At 49.0% G+C, this 17,809-nt stretch overlaps 1 protein-coding gene across 9 annotated transcripts in view; it reads right to left on the bottom strand.

Moving 5' to 3' along the window:
• Positions 1-259: 259 nt before the first annotated feature.
• Positions 260-17,809, bottom strand: part of Banp (BTG3 associated nuclear protein) — an 88,384-nt gene continuing 70,834 nt past the window's right edge. For 6 of the 9 annotated variants that reach the window (XM_021631155.2, XM_021631157.2, XM_021631158.2 and 3 more), the window contains 3 exons: positions 6,125-6,250; positions 2,396-2,539; positions 260-807 (listed from right to left, as the gene is read on the bottom strand). In XM_021631155.2, the coding sequence (XP_021486830.1) occupies positions 736-807; positions 2,396-2,539; positions 6,125-6,250 (342 nt within the window). In that variant the 3' untranslated portion in view covers positions 260-735. The remainder of the gene's footprint in view (positions 808-2,395; positions 2,540-6,124; positions 6,251-17,809) is intronic. The other 3 variants (XM_021631160.2, XM_021631161.2, XM_021631162.2) reach the window with 1 other exon arrangement.

The raw sequence follows: 17,809 nt of genomic DNA on the forward strand, positions 1-17,809 counted from the left end.
AGCCTCTTCCAAGGAGCTCTGGGGTTGCACTTCATGGAGCGTTCACAAGAGGATGGGTTGGAAAGACCTTGCCTTTGAAAGATCTACCATAATAAAGAAGAGCCAGCTGCCCTGAAGGGTTCCTGCTCCCTAGCAGAGAGGGCTGGAGCAGGAATTCCCTGGTAGAATAAACCTGAAAATGAGTATTCTTCCCAGTACCCATTCTGGGAATAGGCACCCTGGGGAAGTCCTCTCGCGGTGCAATAACACGGAAGCTCTGTGGCCATAAATACACTTTATTTCATTAGAAATGCATAATTACACTGTGGAGCGCTCCCCTAGCAGCGTCCGCAGTGCTCCCGCACTGTCAGCTGTGTCCAACGCCGAGGTCAGAACCTGAAGGGAGCACACGGCCAAGGCTTCCGCCACTCCACAATGGTGTTGTGTTTTGCGTTTTTTTTTCCGTTTTCTTTTTTGTTATAAACACCATAGCAAATTAAAAAAAGCTGTTTAAACAAAGTATCGTAGTTCTTGTTTTTCTGAATGCACTCAACACACTCGCAGTATGCTTCTCCCCTGAAGACCAGCAGTGAGGCTCAGATCCTGAGGCGCCTTCCGGCAGGGGTGGCCAGGGCCTTCCCCAGGGGAGGAGCTCTCAGATGCCCTGCAGAACCCACAGTTGCTTGCTGAAGCAAGAGAACGGGGCACAGGGCAGGTCAGCGAGCAGCTGTGGCATGGCTCCTACAATGCCTGGTCTCACTGGATCTGGATGGCTCCGTGTTCAAGCTGCATTTCGGGCTGCAGAGTGGGCTGCAATGCCTCAGCCGTCTGCAAGGTGGGGAAGAAAGGAGAGCTGTTCTAGAAAACCACGGCAGCACAGGTGTGTCAGCAAGCCACCTGTGCGTTATACAGAGCCACAACTTCCACACACAAATAGAAACGGTATGGCAACCTCAGAAGCCTGCGTACCAGGCTCCCTCTGACCCGATGAAAAACTAGCAGACCTCACACTCATCCAGGAGAAGTTGGGCAACTGCGGCCATACTGCTGCTAACTCCCCATCCTTACCTCAAGGGGCCCTGAGAAAAAACTGGAATTAGACATGCCCTGTTCTTAACTTGACATCTTTCCCTAGACTCTCAGGGTCAAACTGACTTCCTACAGAAACTGCCCCAGTGTTCTAAAGTGGCATCTTGGGACAGCTTCAAGACATGGCACCTTTCAGTGAGGTGTACTAGAAAGACTATGCAGGTACTACTTCAAGGCGAGTACTTGCAACCTTGGGATGAGTCATGGAGCTTCTATCTCAGCTCTACTGCAGGAGCACAGAAGGATAAAGTGCCTGAGCTTTGGAGCTGAGTCAGGCATATGGCCTGAGCCATCTGAGGTCAAAGGCTAATGGGGCTGGCACCTGACAGCTCTCACTGCACATCTAAGTCTCTGATTTAAAAAAAAAAAAAAAAAAAAGGTGTCTTCTTTCCCTCTCCATGCTGGAGACAGCATAGCTGATGCTGTGTTTGATGCATTTCTAAAAAAAAAAAAAGAATAAGGGAGAAGCAGGTGAGGATGTCAGTTCAGGTGCAGGGATGTGGACCACAGGTGCTTTCTATGAAACTCTGTGCTTAGCCAGGCAGGAAAGAGAAAGCCTGCAGCTTCATCGGGTTTGCAAAAGGGGGATCAAGTGAGCAGCTGTGTGGCAGGCTGAAGGGCGCAGCCTCTAGAGGCTTGATGGAAGTCACAGCTGAGACCTGCAGATGGGGAGGCCTCACCTCAGCCCAGGTATAAAACCATGACCAGCCTAGGGCCAAGGCCTGGCTCTCAGGCTCAGGTGACCAGAAACTTCTGTGAGAGCCTGCACTGCTCACTATACAGGACATAAGGCACTGAGGAAGGAATCCAGAAGAGCTGCCAGCGCCAGCCAGGTTTGCAGAGGGAAGTAGCAGACTTGACAACACGGTACAGACGCAGACTGTCTTGAGCCTTCTGCCTCCTTCCCACTGTCACTTGCCCTGGCTGGGTTGAGGTCACTGGAGCCCACAGCTTCTGGCCTCAGGACGGTCTGCCAGGCAGAGGGCTGTGACCTCCAACAGAAGGGATAATGAGTTCTCAGGAAACAGAGGCCTTGACTCTGAGCTCCCCCAAGAGTGGCTCAGAGGAAAAGAGGGAAGGGCAGAGCTTTGGTCTGGTGTTAGATCTAGAAAAACATCTCCAGACAGGATCTCAAGTAGAGCTTGATTGCAAACTATGCCAGAACTGCCCATCACGATTTCAGGAGGTAAGAGTCAAGAAGCCCCATGCCCAAGCCGGACCTGTACACCTCTCTACAAGGACTCCTGCCTCTAGAGGGGTGTCATGCACAGCCCCAAATCCAATGTCTACCAGGGAGGCTGGTGGGACTGGGAGGGACAGGACTCACCTGTGCCGCAGCCGTGTGGTCACTCACGGGCGCCAGCTGGACATACTGAACCTGAATGTCACTGCCCTGGAGAGACGACCCATCTACCCCTGTAGCAGCAGGGTCTGAAGAGGCCACGGCTATGAGCTGAGCACCCTGCAACACCTGGGGTTGGGGACAAAGCCAGGCTGGTCAGTGTTGCTTGGGGCAGTAGACCCCATCCTCTTCTGGTCCAGAAGCAGCAGGAGGCCCCAGGCCCACAGCATGGATGTAAGTGCAAGAGAGCCTCACTGCCCACTACAGAGAGACACTTGAGTAGGTGAGTGGTGAGTTTCTGAACGTCATGGAAATCTGCCACATCCACACAGAGCCTTCCCAAAACACTCCAGTTACACACAGACATTAGTCTTCTAAAGCCCACACAAAGGTAAATAAGCTAGAATTTGAAAAGAAGTGACCAAAGAAAACTGCACAGGCACACTGAAGACACTGTAGGAGAACCTAACTAAACCCTGGGCAGAGCCCACATGGCGTCAATAGCTTTAGACAGAAAAACAAAAACAGAAATGAGGGCTGCAGAGATGGCTCAGTGGATACACTGCTTGTGTGCAGGCATGAAGACTTGAGTTTAAATTGTCATCATCCACACAAAAATCAGGAAGAAGATTGCTGGAGCTAACTCCCAGCCAGCCTCGCCAAAACAGGGAGCTCCAGGCTCAGTGGGAAACTTGCCTCAGAAAAACTAAGGCAAAGACAGATGAGGACACCTCTGCACATGCAAACACAGGCACTCACGCACACGCGCACACATGTGCACGCACGCACACACCCATGCATACACCCACGAAAGCACACACATGCACACATGCACGCACAAAGAGAAAAAGAGAAGAGCTACTATGGCAGGGAGACTGGAGAAGTGAACAAGTTCCAAGGGGAGGGTGTGACCAGACACCAGGGGCAAGTAACTATACAACAGACCCTTCAATCCTTTTCAGCTGCATCCTCCATCATTCTGACCCTGCTTGACCCAGGGTCCTGCCTCAGAATGGACCTGGAGGAGGGGGCTAGCCTTGAGTGCCCCACCCCTGGTTGTCCTTTCCACTGACTCACTTCCACAAACTGCACCCCGTGCTCACACACCTGGGCCGGTGGCTCAAGGCAGGCAACTCAGAGACTCTGGTCACTCCTAGTTGCTAGGAACCATGGGGGCCTGCATCAGGGCTGTGTACACCCTAGGAGTCCCACGAGTGGAACTCCAACAACGAACAGAATCGCCCATATCAAAGCACCTTTGGCAAGATGGCACGCCCACCCTGTGGTACAGAGAAGACTGCCTGTGACATGGTTCTCCACAACCAGAGACAGCAGTACAAACTCACCCAGTGAGCTTCTAAGAAGAGCTGTACTCGTAAAACAGTGTTGGCTTGACTGTCAGACGGCACGTGCCTTTTTAAAGGCCACACTCTGGGGGGCTGGAGAGATGGCTCAGCAGTTAAGAGCACTGGCTGCTCTTCTAGAAGTCCTGAGTTCAATTCCCAGCAACCACATGGTGGCTCACAACCATCTACACTGGGATCTGGTGCCCTCTTCTGTCATGCAGACATACATGTAAACAGAGTACTCATACACATAAATAAATAAATTTTTAAAAAATCTTTTAAAACAAAGGATACACTCCAAGTAAGAACAGTGTTTTTATGCTAATGAGGGTCTGCCAAACGAAAACAGACTCAGATTTATGGGCAGTGGAAAAATATTTTTTTTAATGGCTGAAAAGCCCTTTAAAATTTTTTGAATAACGGAGAAATAGCAAGAAAACTATTTGGGGATATAACTGCCAACAGACTGGATATAGCTGTCCCCTCAGAAACCCATGCTGGACTCAGTGGCAGCATTAGGAAGTGGGTCTTTCTTAAGGAACTGTCACTAAGTATTTCTTTGGGAAGTGGTCCACCTCCTTCCTGGAGAAGTTCCAGTTTGATTATGATCACCTATGGAGGCCCTGACAGACTGCTCAGGGAGGAGCCAAGAAGAGACAATACCAACAGTGACAGCCTGTCTCTGCACATATCTGGCCCTCACAACATACCTCTCTGGAACAGCTCATTGCTACTCTTCCGTATGTCAACGTATGGAGATACGAGGACAGTTCGCTTGGCCTCACAGGAGCCACACATCCTGGTCAGCCACTGCATGGGGCATGGTGACAGGCAGTGGGCTGGGCAAAAATGGAAAATCTGGCCCTCACCCCTCTCTAGGTGTTTCAATTCAGGTTAATTAAAAGGAAAAGGGGTGTGCAAACACACATCTGGGTAACTGGTTTCCAGGCAAGTTCAAAACTCAACATAAACACTTGCCTGGTACTTCTACCCAAAATACTTCAGCACTGCCCAACCCCACACCCTGCTCTGGCACAGCTACTCACAATGCTACTGGGCCACTCCCTCTCTCTTCTGAGCAAAGCAGGGCAACAGATGCTAAGTTACCCAACAGATGGCTGACAGCAAACACACTGTTTTAGATAAAGCTTGGCCTCTTTTGGTGGGGAAATCCTGAATAGAGTGAAATGCTCTGGTTTTTCAAGAGTCATTGACAGAAACCTCTGAATTCCTTCTTCTACTGTGACGTGCAGGCAGGTTCATTATTTTTGCTCAGAACCACATCTCTGCAGGCGTGGTGCTCTGTTTCATCTGACCAAGCAGTTCAACTTACGACAAAACCTACAATTTTACAATTTTTCAGGGGAAAAGCAAACAGAGTTCTTGTTCTAGGGACAGCCTTTGGTGGCAGACTGGGTGGGAGTCTTGACTCTTCCACACTGTGAACTGGCTTTGACCTTTTCCGGGGCAGCCTGGGTAGCTTGGGACCTCTCTTCCCCTGTGTTTACTCAGCCAGAGTCCCTCCTGGCCTCCTACTCAGCAGCTCTTGTGGACCTTAGGGGGTCCCACATGCTCCTGTGCTAACCCTGACCCTACCAAAGCCACGCTCAGCAGAGAGACAAACTACTCCCACCCAGCATCTGAGGCACAGGAGCTTCCTGGTCTCACTGCAAGAACATGGGGTCAAACAGACAGGACGGTTCCCATGGCCTACTTGTGCTTGCTTTCTCCCCTTCCCTGCCCTGGGATCACCCACCAGGGTAGCCCAGCTAGAGGCAAAGCGTGGCTCCCCATGTGCTCCTTGGACAGCAGAAGCAGTGGGCTTCAGAAGGAAGGAAAGGATACAAACACCAGAACTGCTCCAACAGCCGGGTGACCCTGCCTCCATGCATGAAAGGCTCTGTAGGGTGAGGGCTCTGAGCTCAGATGGGCCTGACTTACTAGCCACTCATCAAACGGTATGTCTTCATATGCCATCAATCGTTTCAGGTCTTCAGACACAGGTGGTCATACATGTGCACAAGCATGCAGCTACATGTAAGGCACATACCTGTTCACAGATACTTCATCAGCTCTGCTAAATCCCTAACATTCACCTCTCCTATGATGTCTCTAGCTGCCAAAGCAAGCTCTTAGCTTCATGCCTCTGTAGGTATCCCAGTATGGACAACAGCAGTTATATGGTAGCCTCTGTAAGCCTGGGCTCACAGCGTGTGGCACCAACTTCCGTAGTGCTTTGTAAGGGCCAGCTACCTGTGACAAGCAGGCCCTGCCTGCTGTCCAGAACTCTAACCTGACCCTTCTTTCCTGGTCCCTGGAAACCACTGGTCAGGCCACCCACATCTCCCGACAAGAAACACTTACAAACCTGGATCATCTCATTTCCAGCAGGCAGATCAAGTGTGTCTCCTCCCAGAGGCCAAAGCTGGGAGGGATTAGCCTGGGCCACTGAGTCACCGCTGACAGGAATGGGATTCTGGCACAGGCCCCACGACTGGAAGAGATCAGAATGGGGGCTATAGGCTTGGCAGTGACTTGCCAAGCCACACATCCCACCGTGTGGGGAAGAAGTAGGAAAAGGGGGAGGTGCAGGCACACTGCGACTGACTGGTTTGCTATCTCCTGGGAACTCAGAAGCCAAGCCACCTTTGGAAACCCTGTCAGGAGTTATAACATAACCACAGTTTCCCAATCATGTTACATTTGTATAGGTTCTTCCATAGTGAGTTTAAGGTAACTGCAGCTGCGTTTAAGGAAACTTCTGCAATCATAGAGCTGGTTTCCCAGAAAGCTCTGCCTGCGTTGACTGCAGCAAAGTAGCACCCTCCCTGCTCAGCAATCTATCAGTGCTTTCTTGCCAGCACTGCCAATAAATCAACGTTCTATAGGAAACACGAAGCTGGTTAAATCTGAGGTGCTGTACTGTAGGAAAACCTGAATTTGTAATATTAAGACAAGGTGTAACTCGACCAACCAATCAATGAATGGAAGCAAGATTCTCATGTGGGAAAAGCATAGAAAGTCATGGTTTTCAACAGCGAGAGCTACCAGGTCTGGCTTGCAAAGTGTTTCCTAGCGAGGAGCCTGTGAAGCCTAGACCCTGGCTATGGGATCTGACCGGTTCAACTGTGGGGAGGAACTGATGAGCCATCACCTTGGCTGCTGTGATGAGGAAATGTGGAGACCAAAGTTACAGGCATGTCTGGGGTGTCATTACCATGCTCCCAGGGAGGGGACTTGCCTGGGAAGGCCTGGCCATACCTAAATTGTCCAGTTCTGGCCATGCTTCTTGGACTTGCCCCTGTGTGTCTCTGATCCCCATTCAGGAGTTGTCATCCTAGTGACCAGTCCACCTCCAGCAACAGGGGCAGACACAAACCTGTTCTGCTGTGTGAGCCATTCTTGAACCTGCCTCCAGCACCAGAAGAGAGAAAGCTCCAAGAAGCTTCCCAGTCAGACCAAAACAAGCACTGTTTAGCCAGGCAATGACTCTAAACATCCTAGCACTTGGTAGGCAGAAGCAGGAGATCAGGAGTTGAAAGCCAGCCTTGGCTACTGAAGGGAGCTGGAGGCCAGCCAGAGCTACACGAGACCACAACAACCCAAGTATGGTTTCACTGGAAATGCTACTCTCAGGACTGATGTGGGAAGAGCAGGCTGGGTGAGCATGGCCTGTCCATCTCAAGAGCGTCTCTGAATCACTGCCACCTGGGGTAGCAGCAGGGAAGATGACATCTGGCATCTATCCACATATCCCACAAATGAGGCTGCGGAAGACCCCAGCAACACTAGAGCACTTGTTCTGTGACTGACACAGTAACAAGGGACTCCAGCACCCCGCGTGTATGTATTGCAAGTGTTGACTGTGTGCTGCATATGCCCTGCTCAGAGCATCACTGCAGCACCGTGCAGGAGTGGTGTGGGCGTGTCACAACGAGCACACAAAGGCCCACTGCACTACCAGGCTCCGGCATGTCCCAGCTTCCAGAGAATAGTGCAGGATGAGGTTTGACCTTAATGTTAACTTGGCGGTGAACAAAAACTAAAAGTCAAATCCCAGCTACAAAACAGCAAAGATGAGCTTGGGATGGGTGACCAGGGTATATTTTGGCTGCCCAAGACCAAGTACTCGGTCTGCCTGGGGGAGTCCCTGCTGCTGTAGGCAGAAGTCTATGAAACCTGAGCCTCCAGCTACAGAAGAATGCAGCAATGCAGGCCACCATGGCCTGGCACAGACAGGTTTCCGGTTATCTCCCAATAATCAACTTTCAATTCCTTCACTCTTCCTGATCACGTTGCATCTGGAACAGAGTCCTGATCTGCAGGTTCTCCAAACAGGCTCTGGAATGTGGAAATGTCTGACTGCAGTGAAATGAGTGTTGGAGCCCAGGCCAACAGCCAGACCCATCACCTCCAGGCAGCCAACTCTAGCTAGCCTGCAGCTGACCTCCAGTTGGGCTTCCCAAGGGACAGCACAGCACTGACACCACAGACAGGGACAAGCAGTAGGCATGTGCTGTATCCTCAGCTTCACTGGTAGCAGCTCCCTTGCACATTTTTGGAGCAGTGCCAATTATTGCCAGACGTAAGAAAAAGTGGGGGTGGGCAGGAGTTGGAAGCAGTGTACCGAGGGAACCTGGGGGGCTGTGCTTTGGAACACACGCCATCTGGTTTTCCTCCGTCCACTGCCAATTCTGAAGCTCTACTTAAAACCCAACTGAGATAATGCAAAACTGGTGCAAACCCTAAAATAAATGCAGGAAGCCCTAAGACCTTTCAGCGGTATCTGCATATGAAACTCTAAGCCCCACCAAGAATCTACTAGGAGGCAAAACCAAAATAAAAGAAACACTTGTGCCGGGAGTAGACTCTCTTCCCAGTGTCGACGGGTGTGTGGCTGGGATAAAGCCTGGCCCGCAGCGGCGGGAAAACCCAAGAAACTTCAACTCGCTTCTCGGTAACTTGAGCCACCCAAACAAAGATCTTTCCCCAATCCAGGTGCCAGCTCAGAGGGTAGTTTTCCCTAGACAGAAGAGAGGTGCTAGAAAGACAACTATCCAGTAATACATCCACTCACTGACCCGCCCAGACAGCGACCAACCGCAAACTTTCCACACATACACACATACTATGGCAAAAGCCTAATTTATTGTGTGTTGTTGTGTTGTTGGACCCCCCCGTGTGTGTATGTGTGTGTATGTGCACACGTGTACCAGCCAAAGATCAATGTAAACTGCTCCTACCTTACTATGTTTGGATGAGTGAGGTCTCTCATTAAATCTGGAAATTGCTAACCCGGCAAGCCCTGCTGACCAGTAAAATCTTCAGAAAATCTTTCCTATCTACCTTTCCAGGGTTGGACTTGCAGAAAAAAGTCTAACCACGCCAGGCCTTTTTATGTGGTTATAGGTATTGGAACCCGGGTCCCCATGCTCGGGTGGCAGATTTTACACAGTGAGCCATATCCCCAGCTACTAATTCTGTAGGTCTCGCTCTAGTTAGGGTCACTACTGTGACGATGAAACACCACAACCAAAAACAAGTTGGGGAAGAATGGATTTACTTGGCTTACACTTCCTCATTGCTGTCCATCACTGACGGAAGTCTGGACAGGAACTCAAACAGGGCAGGCACCTAGAGGCAGGAGCTGATCCAGAGGCCATGGAAGGGTGCTGCTTACTTGCTTGTTTCCTCTGGCTTGCTCAACCTGCTTTCTTATAGAATCCAGAACCACTAACCCAGAGATGGCTCCACCCAAAGTGGGCTGGGTCCTCCCCCATCAATCACTAAGTTTTAAAATGCCCTACAGGGGCTGGAGAGATGGCTCAGCAGAAAAGAGCACTGGCTGCTCTTCCAGAGGTGCTGAGTTAAATTCCTAGCAACCACATGGTGACTTTATAACCATCTATATTGAAATCTTATGGCCTCTTCTGGAATGCAAGTATACAAGCAGATAGAATGCTCATAAATAAAATAAATAAATAAAATATTTAAAAATTTATTGGAAAAAAAAAAAAGCCCTACATTAGAACTTATCTACAGCTCTAAGAAAATACCCTACAGGCTTGCCTACAGCTGACCTTATGGAGACATTTTCTTAATTGAGGGTCCTTCCTCTCTGATGACTCTAGCTGTGTCTAGCTGACATAAAACTAACAGCACGGTCTTGTTACGTAACCCTGCCTGGCCTTCAGAAGTGGACAATCAGATGTCCACCTCAGCCTCTCAAGTGCTGGGAATAAAGGCATTTTCACACGATTGGCTGAGCTACAGATTCTTTAAGCCCTCTAAGGGAGTGCTGCTGTACATATGTCCACACCTACAATAGAGAGCTCTCTATTGGAAAGTGGGCTTGCAACAGAGTTAACTACAGAGCCCAGGTGGGCTTTGCCACCAAACTGTTAAGGGCTTGTGGGGAGAGGAAACCAGAAAGAAAACATGGTGCCAGTGATGAGATGGGGTAGGGGACCTGTGGACTGAACTCTATCTCTTCAAGTTTAATGAACCTCCAAGGTCTTAGTATATCTTCACCTAGAAACCAGGACCCTAGAGGATAAGAGTAGGCCCTACCCTAATGACAAGTATCTTTCCAAAACAGAGACATCAAAACACAGGCACAATTCTAAAAGCCGTGCAACAACATAAGTTATCTGGGATAATGTGACCATAAGCCAAGGACTACCAAGGACCTCGTGCAATTGGTGGTGCCCCTCCAGAGCCTCGAGAAGTAATGGAGGCAGCCTGGCGTGCCCTGAGTGCTTCTGTACAGGGGGCTGGGGGCCCTCTGCTGCCTCTACAATTGCCCTGGTCTCCTCTGTAGCCTCTACAGGCAGCCTGGCCTTCTCTGGACACCTCTGGCCTCCAGAATAATTGGTTAAGGAATTTCGTTTATTCTAAAATACAAGTAGGGACCAGGGGTTGGGGAATCCAAATACCAAAACACAAAAGAGCCTTTCATTTGAGGCCCCAATTGGACCATAGGCTGATAAGAACATCCCAGAGAACCCTGTCCTCTCCCATAGCAGCTTTGGGCCAGCCCACTGCCCTTCAAAGGAGTCACCAATGGTCTCACCTAACTGCTCCACTGGGCCCTTGCCATACTCTCTATGACCCCTTCCTAATAGAGCAGCAAAGATGAACACTGGATCCTGCTGGATATTGGTGAGAATCTGCAGCGTCTTAATGTACAGGAGTCACCAGAATCCAAAAAGTAAAAACAAACAAACAAACAATCAATGGTGACTTCAAAAGCCAGTTTGAATGGTGACTTCCAGTTCTGAAGTGAGCAGAACAGGCCCATCAGAGAGCCTGAAGAGGCATGGACAAAGAGCTTCACCTATCAATAGATTTTTCAGAAGGCCCTTCCATATACACTGGAGCATGACCCATTTGGTTGGCCAGGGGACAGGGCACTCTAGCTGCCCAGTCTCTAGCTCACTTGTAGTTCAAGTGCTGCCAGGCCCACCATTTCCCACCTGAGCCACATACCTAGGAGGCGGCCCAAGCCTTCTGACATCCAAGCATTTCTCACGGCTCTGTGCCCCAGGCCTCTGCTCACCAGGAGTGCAGGATTCTCACCCCAGAGCTCAGAGAGTAAAGTGAGAAGCAGGACAGGGTAGGAACAGACCAGTCTTGAGAAACTTCCTAAGAAGCATCCTAGCCTCTCACTTGAGAGCCACTCAACTCCACCTCAGCGGCTCTGGCCTCAAAGTGGGAAACAGCGACTGTGTTCCCACTAAAGCACAGTGGCTGTTCTCAAACACAGCCTCTTGGAGAAACCAAAAGGCCACTTTGATTTAACTAAGACCAAGAGTGCAAAACACCAGCACATAGATTATTTTGGGAGTAGAAAAACTGCAAGCAAAAATGCACTTCCAAGAGTGGACTAGGGGCAAAGATGGACATGTGCACAGGTGTCCTTGTTCCCATGATAACACTTGGCACTAGAAAAAAAGCCCCATTTCAGGAAAGGTCCCTCTCTAACAGTGTCTCCCCATTCCACAAAGAGAGAGAATTCAAGCTACAGAGCACCCGCCAAGGAAGCCATGTATACTCCTGTCCAAGGCTGGTAGGCAAAGGTGATAAAAGAGTGGGCAAGAGGGCTAGGCACCAAGAGAAGGAGAGGTCTTGGAGCTGAGGGAGCTGCATGAAAACATACAGGAGGAGCACCCTGCTGTTGGGAGCAAGCCAAAGCCTAACCACATTGGCTGTTTGCTTGTATGTATGTATATATGTATGTATGTACACACATATATGTATATATTATAAACATATATATATATGTATATGAGGAGCATCTTAAATGTCAGAGGATCTCACAGCTCTACCATTCAGCCTAACCAGAACAGAAAGAATCATGATGCCTGGGACAGGAGAGGACAGCAGAATGGGCTTGCATAACAAGCTGTCAGAGACCTTGGGCCCCAACTCAATAGCACCCGGGCTACCTGAGATTGGTGCCAGCCAAGGGCTCTGGGGATATGGGACCGATGTTAATTCGGGCTGCACTCTGCCTATGAGGAAACACAGCCCAGGACACTGACTCATTTGCCCAAGTTCACCAGGGCCAATAAAACCAAATAAACAGAGGAGGCCTTAAAGGCAGTGTCCCAGCCTGCTGCCCTCTGTGGTTGGAGTCACCTCTTGCCTGTGACAGGTTTGTTAAAAAAAAAAAGAGCAAGGACATTGGTGCCACCAAGAAGCTGCAAAAATGTTACTGGACCCCAAATAACAGGAAAACTATTCACACTAAATTTCTTGTCCTTCAGAGTTTTTTTATGAAGGAACACCACCAATGGTTAGTCTTTCTGCACAGCATGCTCCTCAGCTCTCTGGAGGGGGCCAATTTGAAGCTCAGATTAGAAGCCTCTGAAGCACTCCCAAAGGACATGGTATTGCTAGAAGCAGTGGAACCTGACCTGCTCCAACTCACCATGTGGCACTCAGGTACCAGGCCAGCCCAGCAACCAACAGCTCTGCCTATGGCCTTCTGAGAATTCAGCACTCACTGCTTTGCTGCTGCCCTTCCCTCTCGATGCTCATAAACACATCACTATGACCATACAGTTTCAACTTGAAATCCATGGACAATCAGACCTTCTGGTGCAGGCCTATAGCCCCAACTACTGAGAAAGCTAGGTCAAGAGGGCCCAGGCTCAAGGCCTTTCTGGACTATATATTAAATCAAGGCCTGGACTAGAGAATAAATTCAGGGCCAGGCTGTGAGACCCAACTTAGTGAGACCCTGTCTCAGAATGAAAAACATAAAATGAAGCTGGGTATGGTGGCACACGCCTTTAATACTTGAAAGGCAGAGGCAGATAGATCTCCATGAGTTTTCAGACCAGCCAGAATTACCTAGTAAGACTGTGTCTCAAAAACAAGAACAAAACCAAGAATCAAAAAGAGCCAGTTATACACCTCAAAGTATGTAACTCAATAGTGAAGCACTTTCCTAATAAGGGCAAAAGTTCAGTACCTAGTATCCTAAAAAATAAATATAGGGGCTGGAGAGATGGCGCAGAGGTCAAGAGCACTGGCTGCCCTTCCAAAGGTCATGAGTTCCCAGCAACCATATGGTGGCTCACAACCATCTATAATGAGGCCTGCTGCCCTCTAACACTGTATACACAGTAAGTAAATAAATCTTAAAAATAAATATAAACATAAAATACATATATTTTATTTTACAGACAGGCCATGGTTTGTGGATTCTCAGCTTTAGGGAGAAAAGTATGCCCACATACCAACGTTTTCTCCTTTGAGAACTATCACTCAATAGATGGGAAGGTACCACACCTTAGCATCAAACAGAATTATTTTTTTGAGACAACTGAAATGTTCTAAGTCAGAATTGGAGAAAGTGTGAGCATGTGCATGTGCATTTACACATCTCCCAAGCACTGCTGCAGGCTCCACTCAGCAGCACAAATGACTCCAACTTGGCATGAAGAAAGGGCAGAAAAGAAAGGAGCTGAGCCCGTTCCCAATGCTATTAATATCACCATAGATAACATTTTGAAAGTACATTGGAAGGCATAAGGCGGGAAAAGGGGACACAGCTTTAATCCCAGCACTTAGAAGTTCAAGGCCAGCCTGGTCTACAGAGCAAGTTTCAGAACCAGGCTACACAGAGAAGCCCTGTCTCAAAAAACAAAAAACCAAACAAACAATAAAAAGTGCACTGGAAAATGATAAAATCAATCAAAAATAATCCTGTGGTTACAAGGTCTGCCCCCTGCCTCGGCTGACTGAGGTCCCTAAAGAGAATGGAATGTGGGGTATAAGAGGAACAGTGAGCGGTACAACCTGACTTCAGCTATCTTTGGGGCTGTTAGTAATCCACCTCGCCTTATACAACTAACATAGCCCCTTTAGAGTGCCCTAGCTCCAGCGACCAGAGGCTGAAACCACAAACATGAGTGAGCATTCCTCCAACTGATCTTTTTAAAAATCACAACACATTTCCCAGTCATTGACTGTGTCCAGCTTATCAGGGAACTCTGCCTGACTTCAAAGACTCTGTGGGACTCTGAGCTGTGGGACACAGTACCAAAAAAGTCATCAAGGACAAAAACAAGAATCCAAAGTAACATAAGCCTGAAACTTCCTTCTCACTGCCCGAAAACAGTACCCAGGTACAACTCAACTCAGGTCCCTGTCTTTGGCACACTTGATCAAAAGTCCATCCAATTCACACAGCAAGCCTCTGGAAGCATCTAGTCACCCCACATCCTCCTGGGGCTCAGCTGCTCCAGAGGACACAGAGCTGTGGAGATGGCTGTCCAAGATACCTGAAGCATGCTCAGCTAGAGGCAGGTGCTTCAGAGATGTCCTCAAGTTTGAGGACTTGAAACTACTTGCATGAAACTACTTGCAGTACTTTTGACTACCTGCAATTAGAGAGACTCCTGTGCCTCTGGCCTAGCACACACAAGTTGTTATAAAGTTGTTTAAGAAGTTATGTGTAGGCCTAGGCATCTGTATGTCGGTATGTGCAAATGGTCACAGGTGCCCAGAAGTCAGAAGTGGGCATCAAATCCTCTGGTGGTATAGTTACAGACAACCCACCTGACACAGAATCTGGAAACTGGACTCAGATCCTCTGCAAGTAACAAGTGTTCTTAGCCACCAAGCCACCTCTCCACCCAAAACAATTTTTAAATGAGTTTCCAATTTATCAAATAAATCTTAATATTTATAGCACAAATAACATTTGTCTGAAAAATTAGAATATCCTAGACTAACAGGCTAAGCTGACAGCAGTAGTCATCTATCACACTGTGGCTCACAATAAATGTGATGTGTTGTAACCAGTATTCAAGAGCTAATGGGAGGAGAGGGGCAGAAGAGAAAGTGAACATTACTAAAGCTATAGTGGCGCCCACCCACGCTGCCTTGAGGATCTCTTCTGACTTCTGACACTTATGAGAAAGACCCTGCGTCATGTGAAATCACTCTCACTGAGGCTGGAAGCCCAAACACCAGTAGCTTTGGAGGCACATCAGCCCTACCCAGCCATGCTGCCATTCACTATAAAACCAAGCTACCCTTCCTGGGGAGCTGGCCCAGGCACCAGCTATCCATGTCACAGAGAGGAAGCTCAACAGGCAGCAGTGACTCACAGCAGAGCTCAGGTCTGTGGGCAAAGTGACTGTCCAAGACCAAAGTCAAGGCTAGCCCCTAGGGGCCTTCTCAAGATAGCCACTAGCTTACTGGCTTCAAGAAGTCACCATGAGCTCAAAGATCGCTGCTTTTCAATGCATCAAAGACAACACCATCCACTACCCTGCGACCTTCAATCCCAAGCCATTTGATGGCTTTTATTTTCCAGAATCTTCTGACAACCCACACAAAATAAAGATTCCACTATACTACACTGAGAACGGAAATCCCTCTCACAAAAAGTTAGTCCTGTATCAACACGTTTGTAACACCCACAGCCCCAATTCTGGAGCCCTGCCCTTTTAGATCCCCTTGCATGAGAGTCCCAGATTTCCCTGACCCTGCTTTGACTTCCCACCCAAGCTCCACCCAACCAATTCCATCAGACCACTCCAAAACGGGAGTAGCCCTGACCGTGCTCACAGCTATAAAGACAGGAGCACAGACAACAGTGTCACCCACCTTCCAAGGGTACCTATGGCTTCACCTGAGAGGAAAGAAACCACCAGTTTCAGTCAGCTTAAATAAAGTGCCAATCTCCCAGAGCTGATCAACAAGAACCATCAGAAACAGCACAGTGAGCAACTGGAGGCCAGGCTCAGCCCCCATCCCTCACTCCCTCACAGCACAGCTACAACTAGTAACTGCCTATTAAATTCAACTCCACGTACTTGGCAGCCAGCTTCCTCCTGAAACCTAGTCACATAAACAATACAAAACCATCACCACATAAGACACACTGGCCAGAAGCCGAAGGGAGCCAATGGTCTGTGTATGGGTGCTACAGCCTGAAGCTAAACTCAGAGCACTCACCATATCCAGAGGAACCGGAGCTCAGTTCTGATGTGGAGCCTACATTTAGGAGCCAAGATAAAGCACAGCTTTGAGAACCCAGGCAAAGACCCTCTAAGCCATGTCTTAAAAGATTCTGCTGTAGTTTACATTTCAGTATCTCAGGGAAGCTCCTGCTTCCTCCCCCTACAGACCAGAGATGCTGAGTACTGGCCACCGTGGCATAGATCTGGAAACCTAAAGTGGGAAAACAAATGGCAAACAGCAGTGACCACTAGGGTATACTGGCCAAGAGCAAGCAAAGCTCCTCTAGGGCTGGTCAGTGCAGACAGAGGTGGAGACATGGACAGCACAGAGCCCACCCATTCCCATAGCACTCACTGAGAGCAGCCACTGAAGCCTCAATGCTCCCATTCTCCACTGGCCCTTCCTGACCGTGCTTGCCCACAGTGACTGTATACATGGGAGCAGCTGTGCGCCTGTCAGACCAAGTTCTGACGGCTCTAACCTCCTTAATGCTGAATCTCTGGTGCCCACGGCCTCCTGTGACAGTCTCCCTCTGGGGACACAGCCATCTATCGTCCTGCTGCAGCCTTGATGCAGCAAGCTCCACCACCTTCCCACATCTGATTGACAAAATAATGGTGAATTTATGAACTTAAAAAAAAAAGTCATTCACATAGATATCTTCCAGAGCTTTTACACCTGAGGCTGTCCCAGTCAACACCTTTCCTACACACCTACAGCCAGTGCACGCAGTCAGCCTTCCGTAAAACATCCCAGCATTCACACCGGGACACAGGAAAGACCTGACACCAACTCAGCTAAAGAATCCAGTATCAACAGGCACAATCCTCCTGTGTGCCGAGGAAGAGGAAAGTGACAGGGCCAACTATCCACAGCATGGGTCTGGGCTCTTTAGTTCCACTGAAGACATCAAGGTAACTGGAGCATTTGTGCCTCTGCACCATAAATGAAGCCATTCTGAACAGACTTGAGAACTAGCCAGAGGATAAAATGAGGACAGAATCTCTACAAATGGGAAGCAAAGAGAACGGGCTAATGGTCCAGCCAGAAAGCAGGTGCTTCACAAGCACATGCTGCACATTGCCAGCAGAAGGCAAGCTGTCTCTGGGAGAGAAGGGGCCGCCAGCAGTGCCCTTTGAGATTCAGTCCCAGATTTTTTTTTTTTTTAAAGTTCATTTTAAAGACACTGGGGAAGCAGGAGACAAAAAGAAGTATGGAGTTCACGTGTGGAAAGTGTCAGAGATGTACAAGTTGCCTCACACTGTGACCAGTGACCGGCATGGCAGGTTCTTGTAAGGAGGCTTAGAGAAGAGCAGGTAGTGAATCATAGCTGGCAGCAGTGACAGGCTTCAAGATACGGGGGACAGGGACAGAACCAGAGGTCTCATAGCCTGGAAGCTCAGACAATGTTTCTTTCACAGCCTTATTGACCTTGCCTAGAACCCTGTGGCATGGCCTATGGTTAGACATTGGGATCTCTGCCCTCATGTTACATGGATCAGGCAAGCACTTCTGCCTACAACTGAGCACAAGTATCACACTAACAGTGAGAAAAGCCCTACTGTATTTT

This window comes from Meriones unguiculatus, chromosome 10 (assembly GCF_030254825.1).
Source record: "Meriones unguiculatus strain TT.TT164.6M chromosome 10, Bangor_MerUng_6.1, whole genome shotgun sequence".
In the NCBI taxonomy this organism is placed as follows: Eukaryota; Metazoa; Chordata; class Mammalia; order Rodentia; family Muridae; genus Meriones; species Meriones unguiculatus.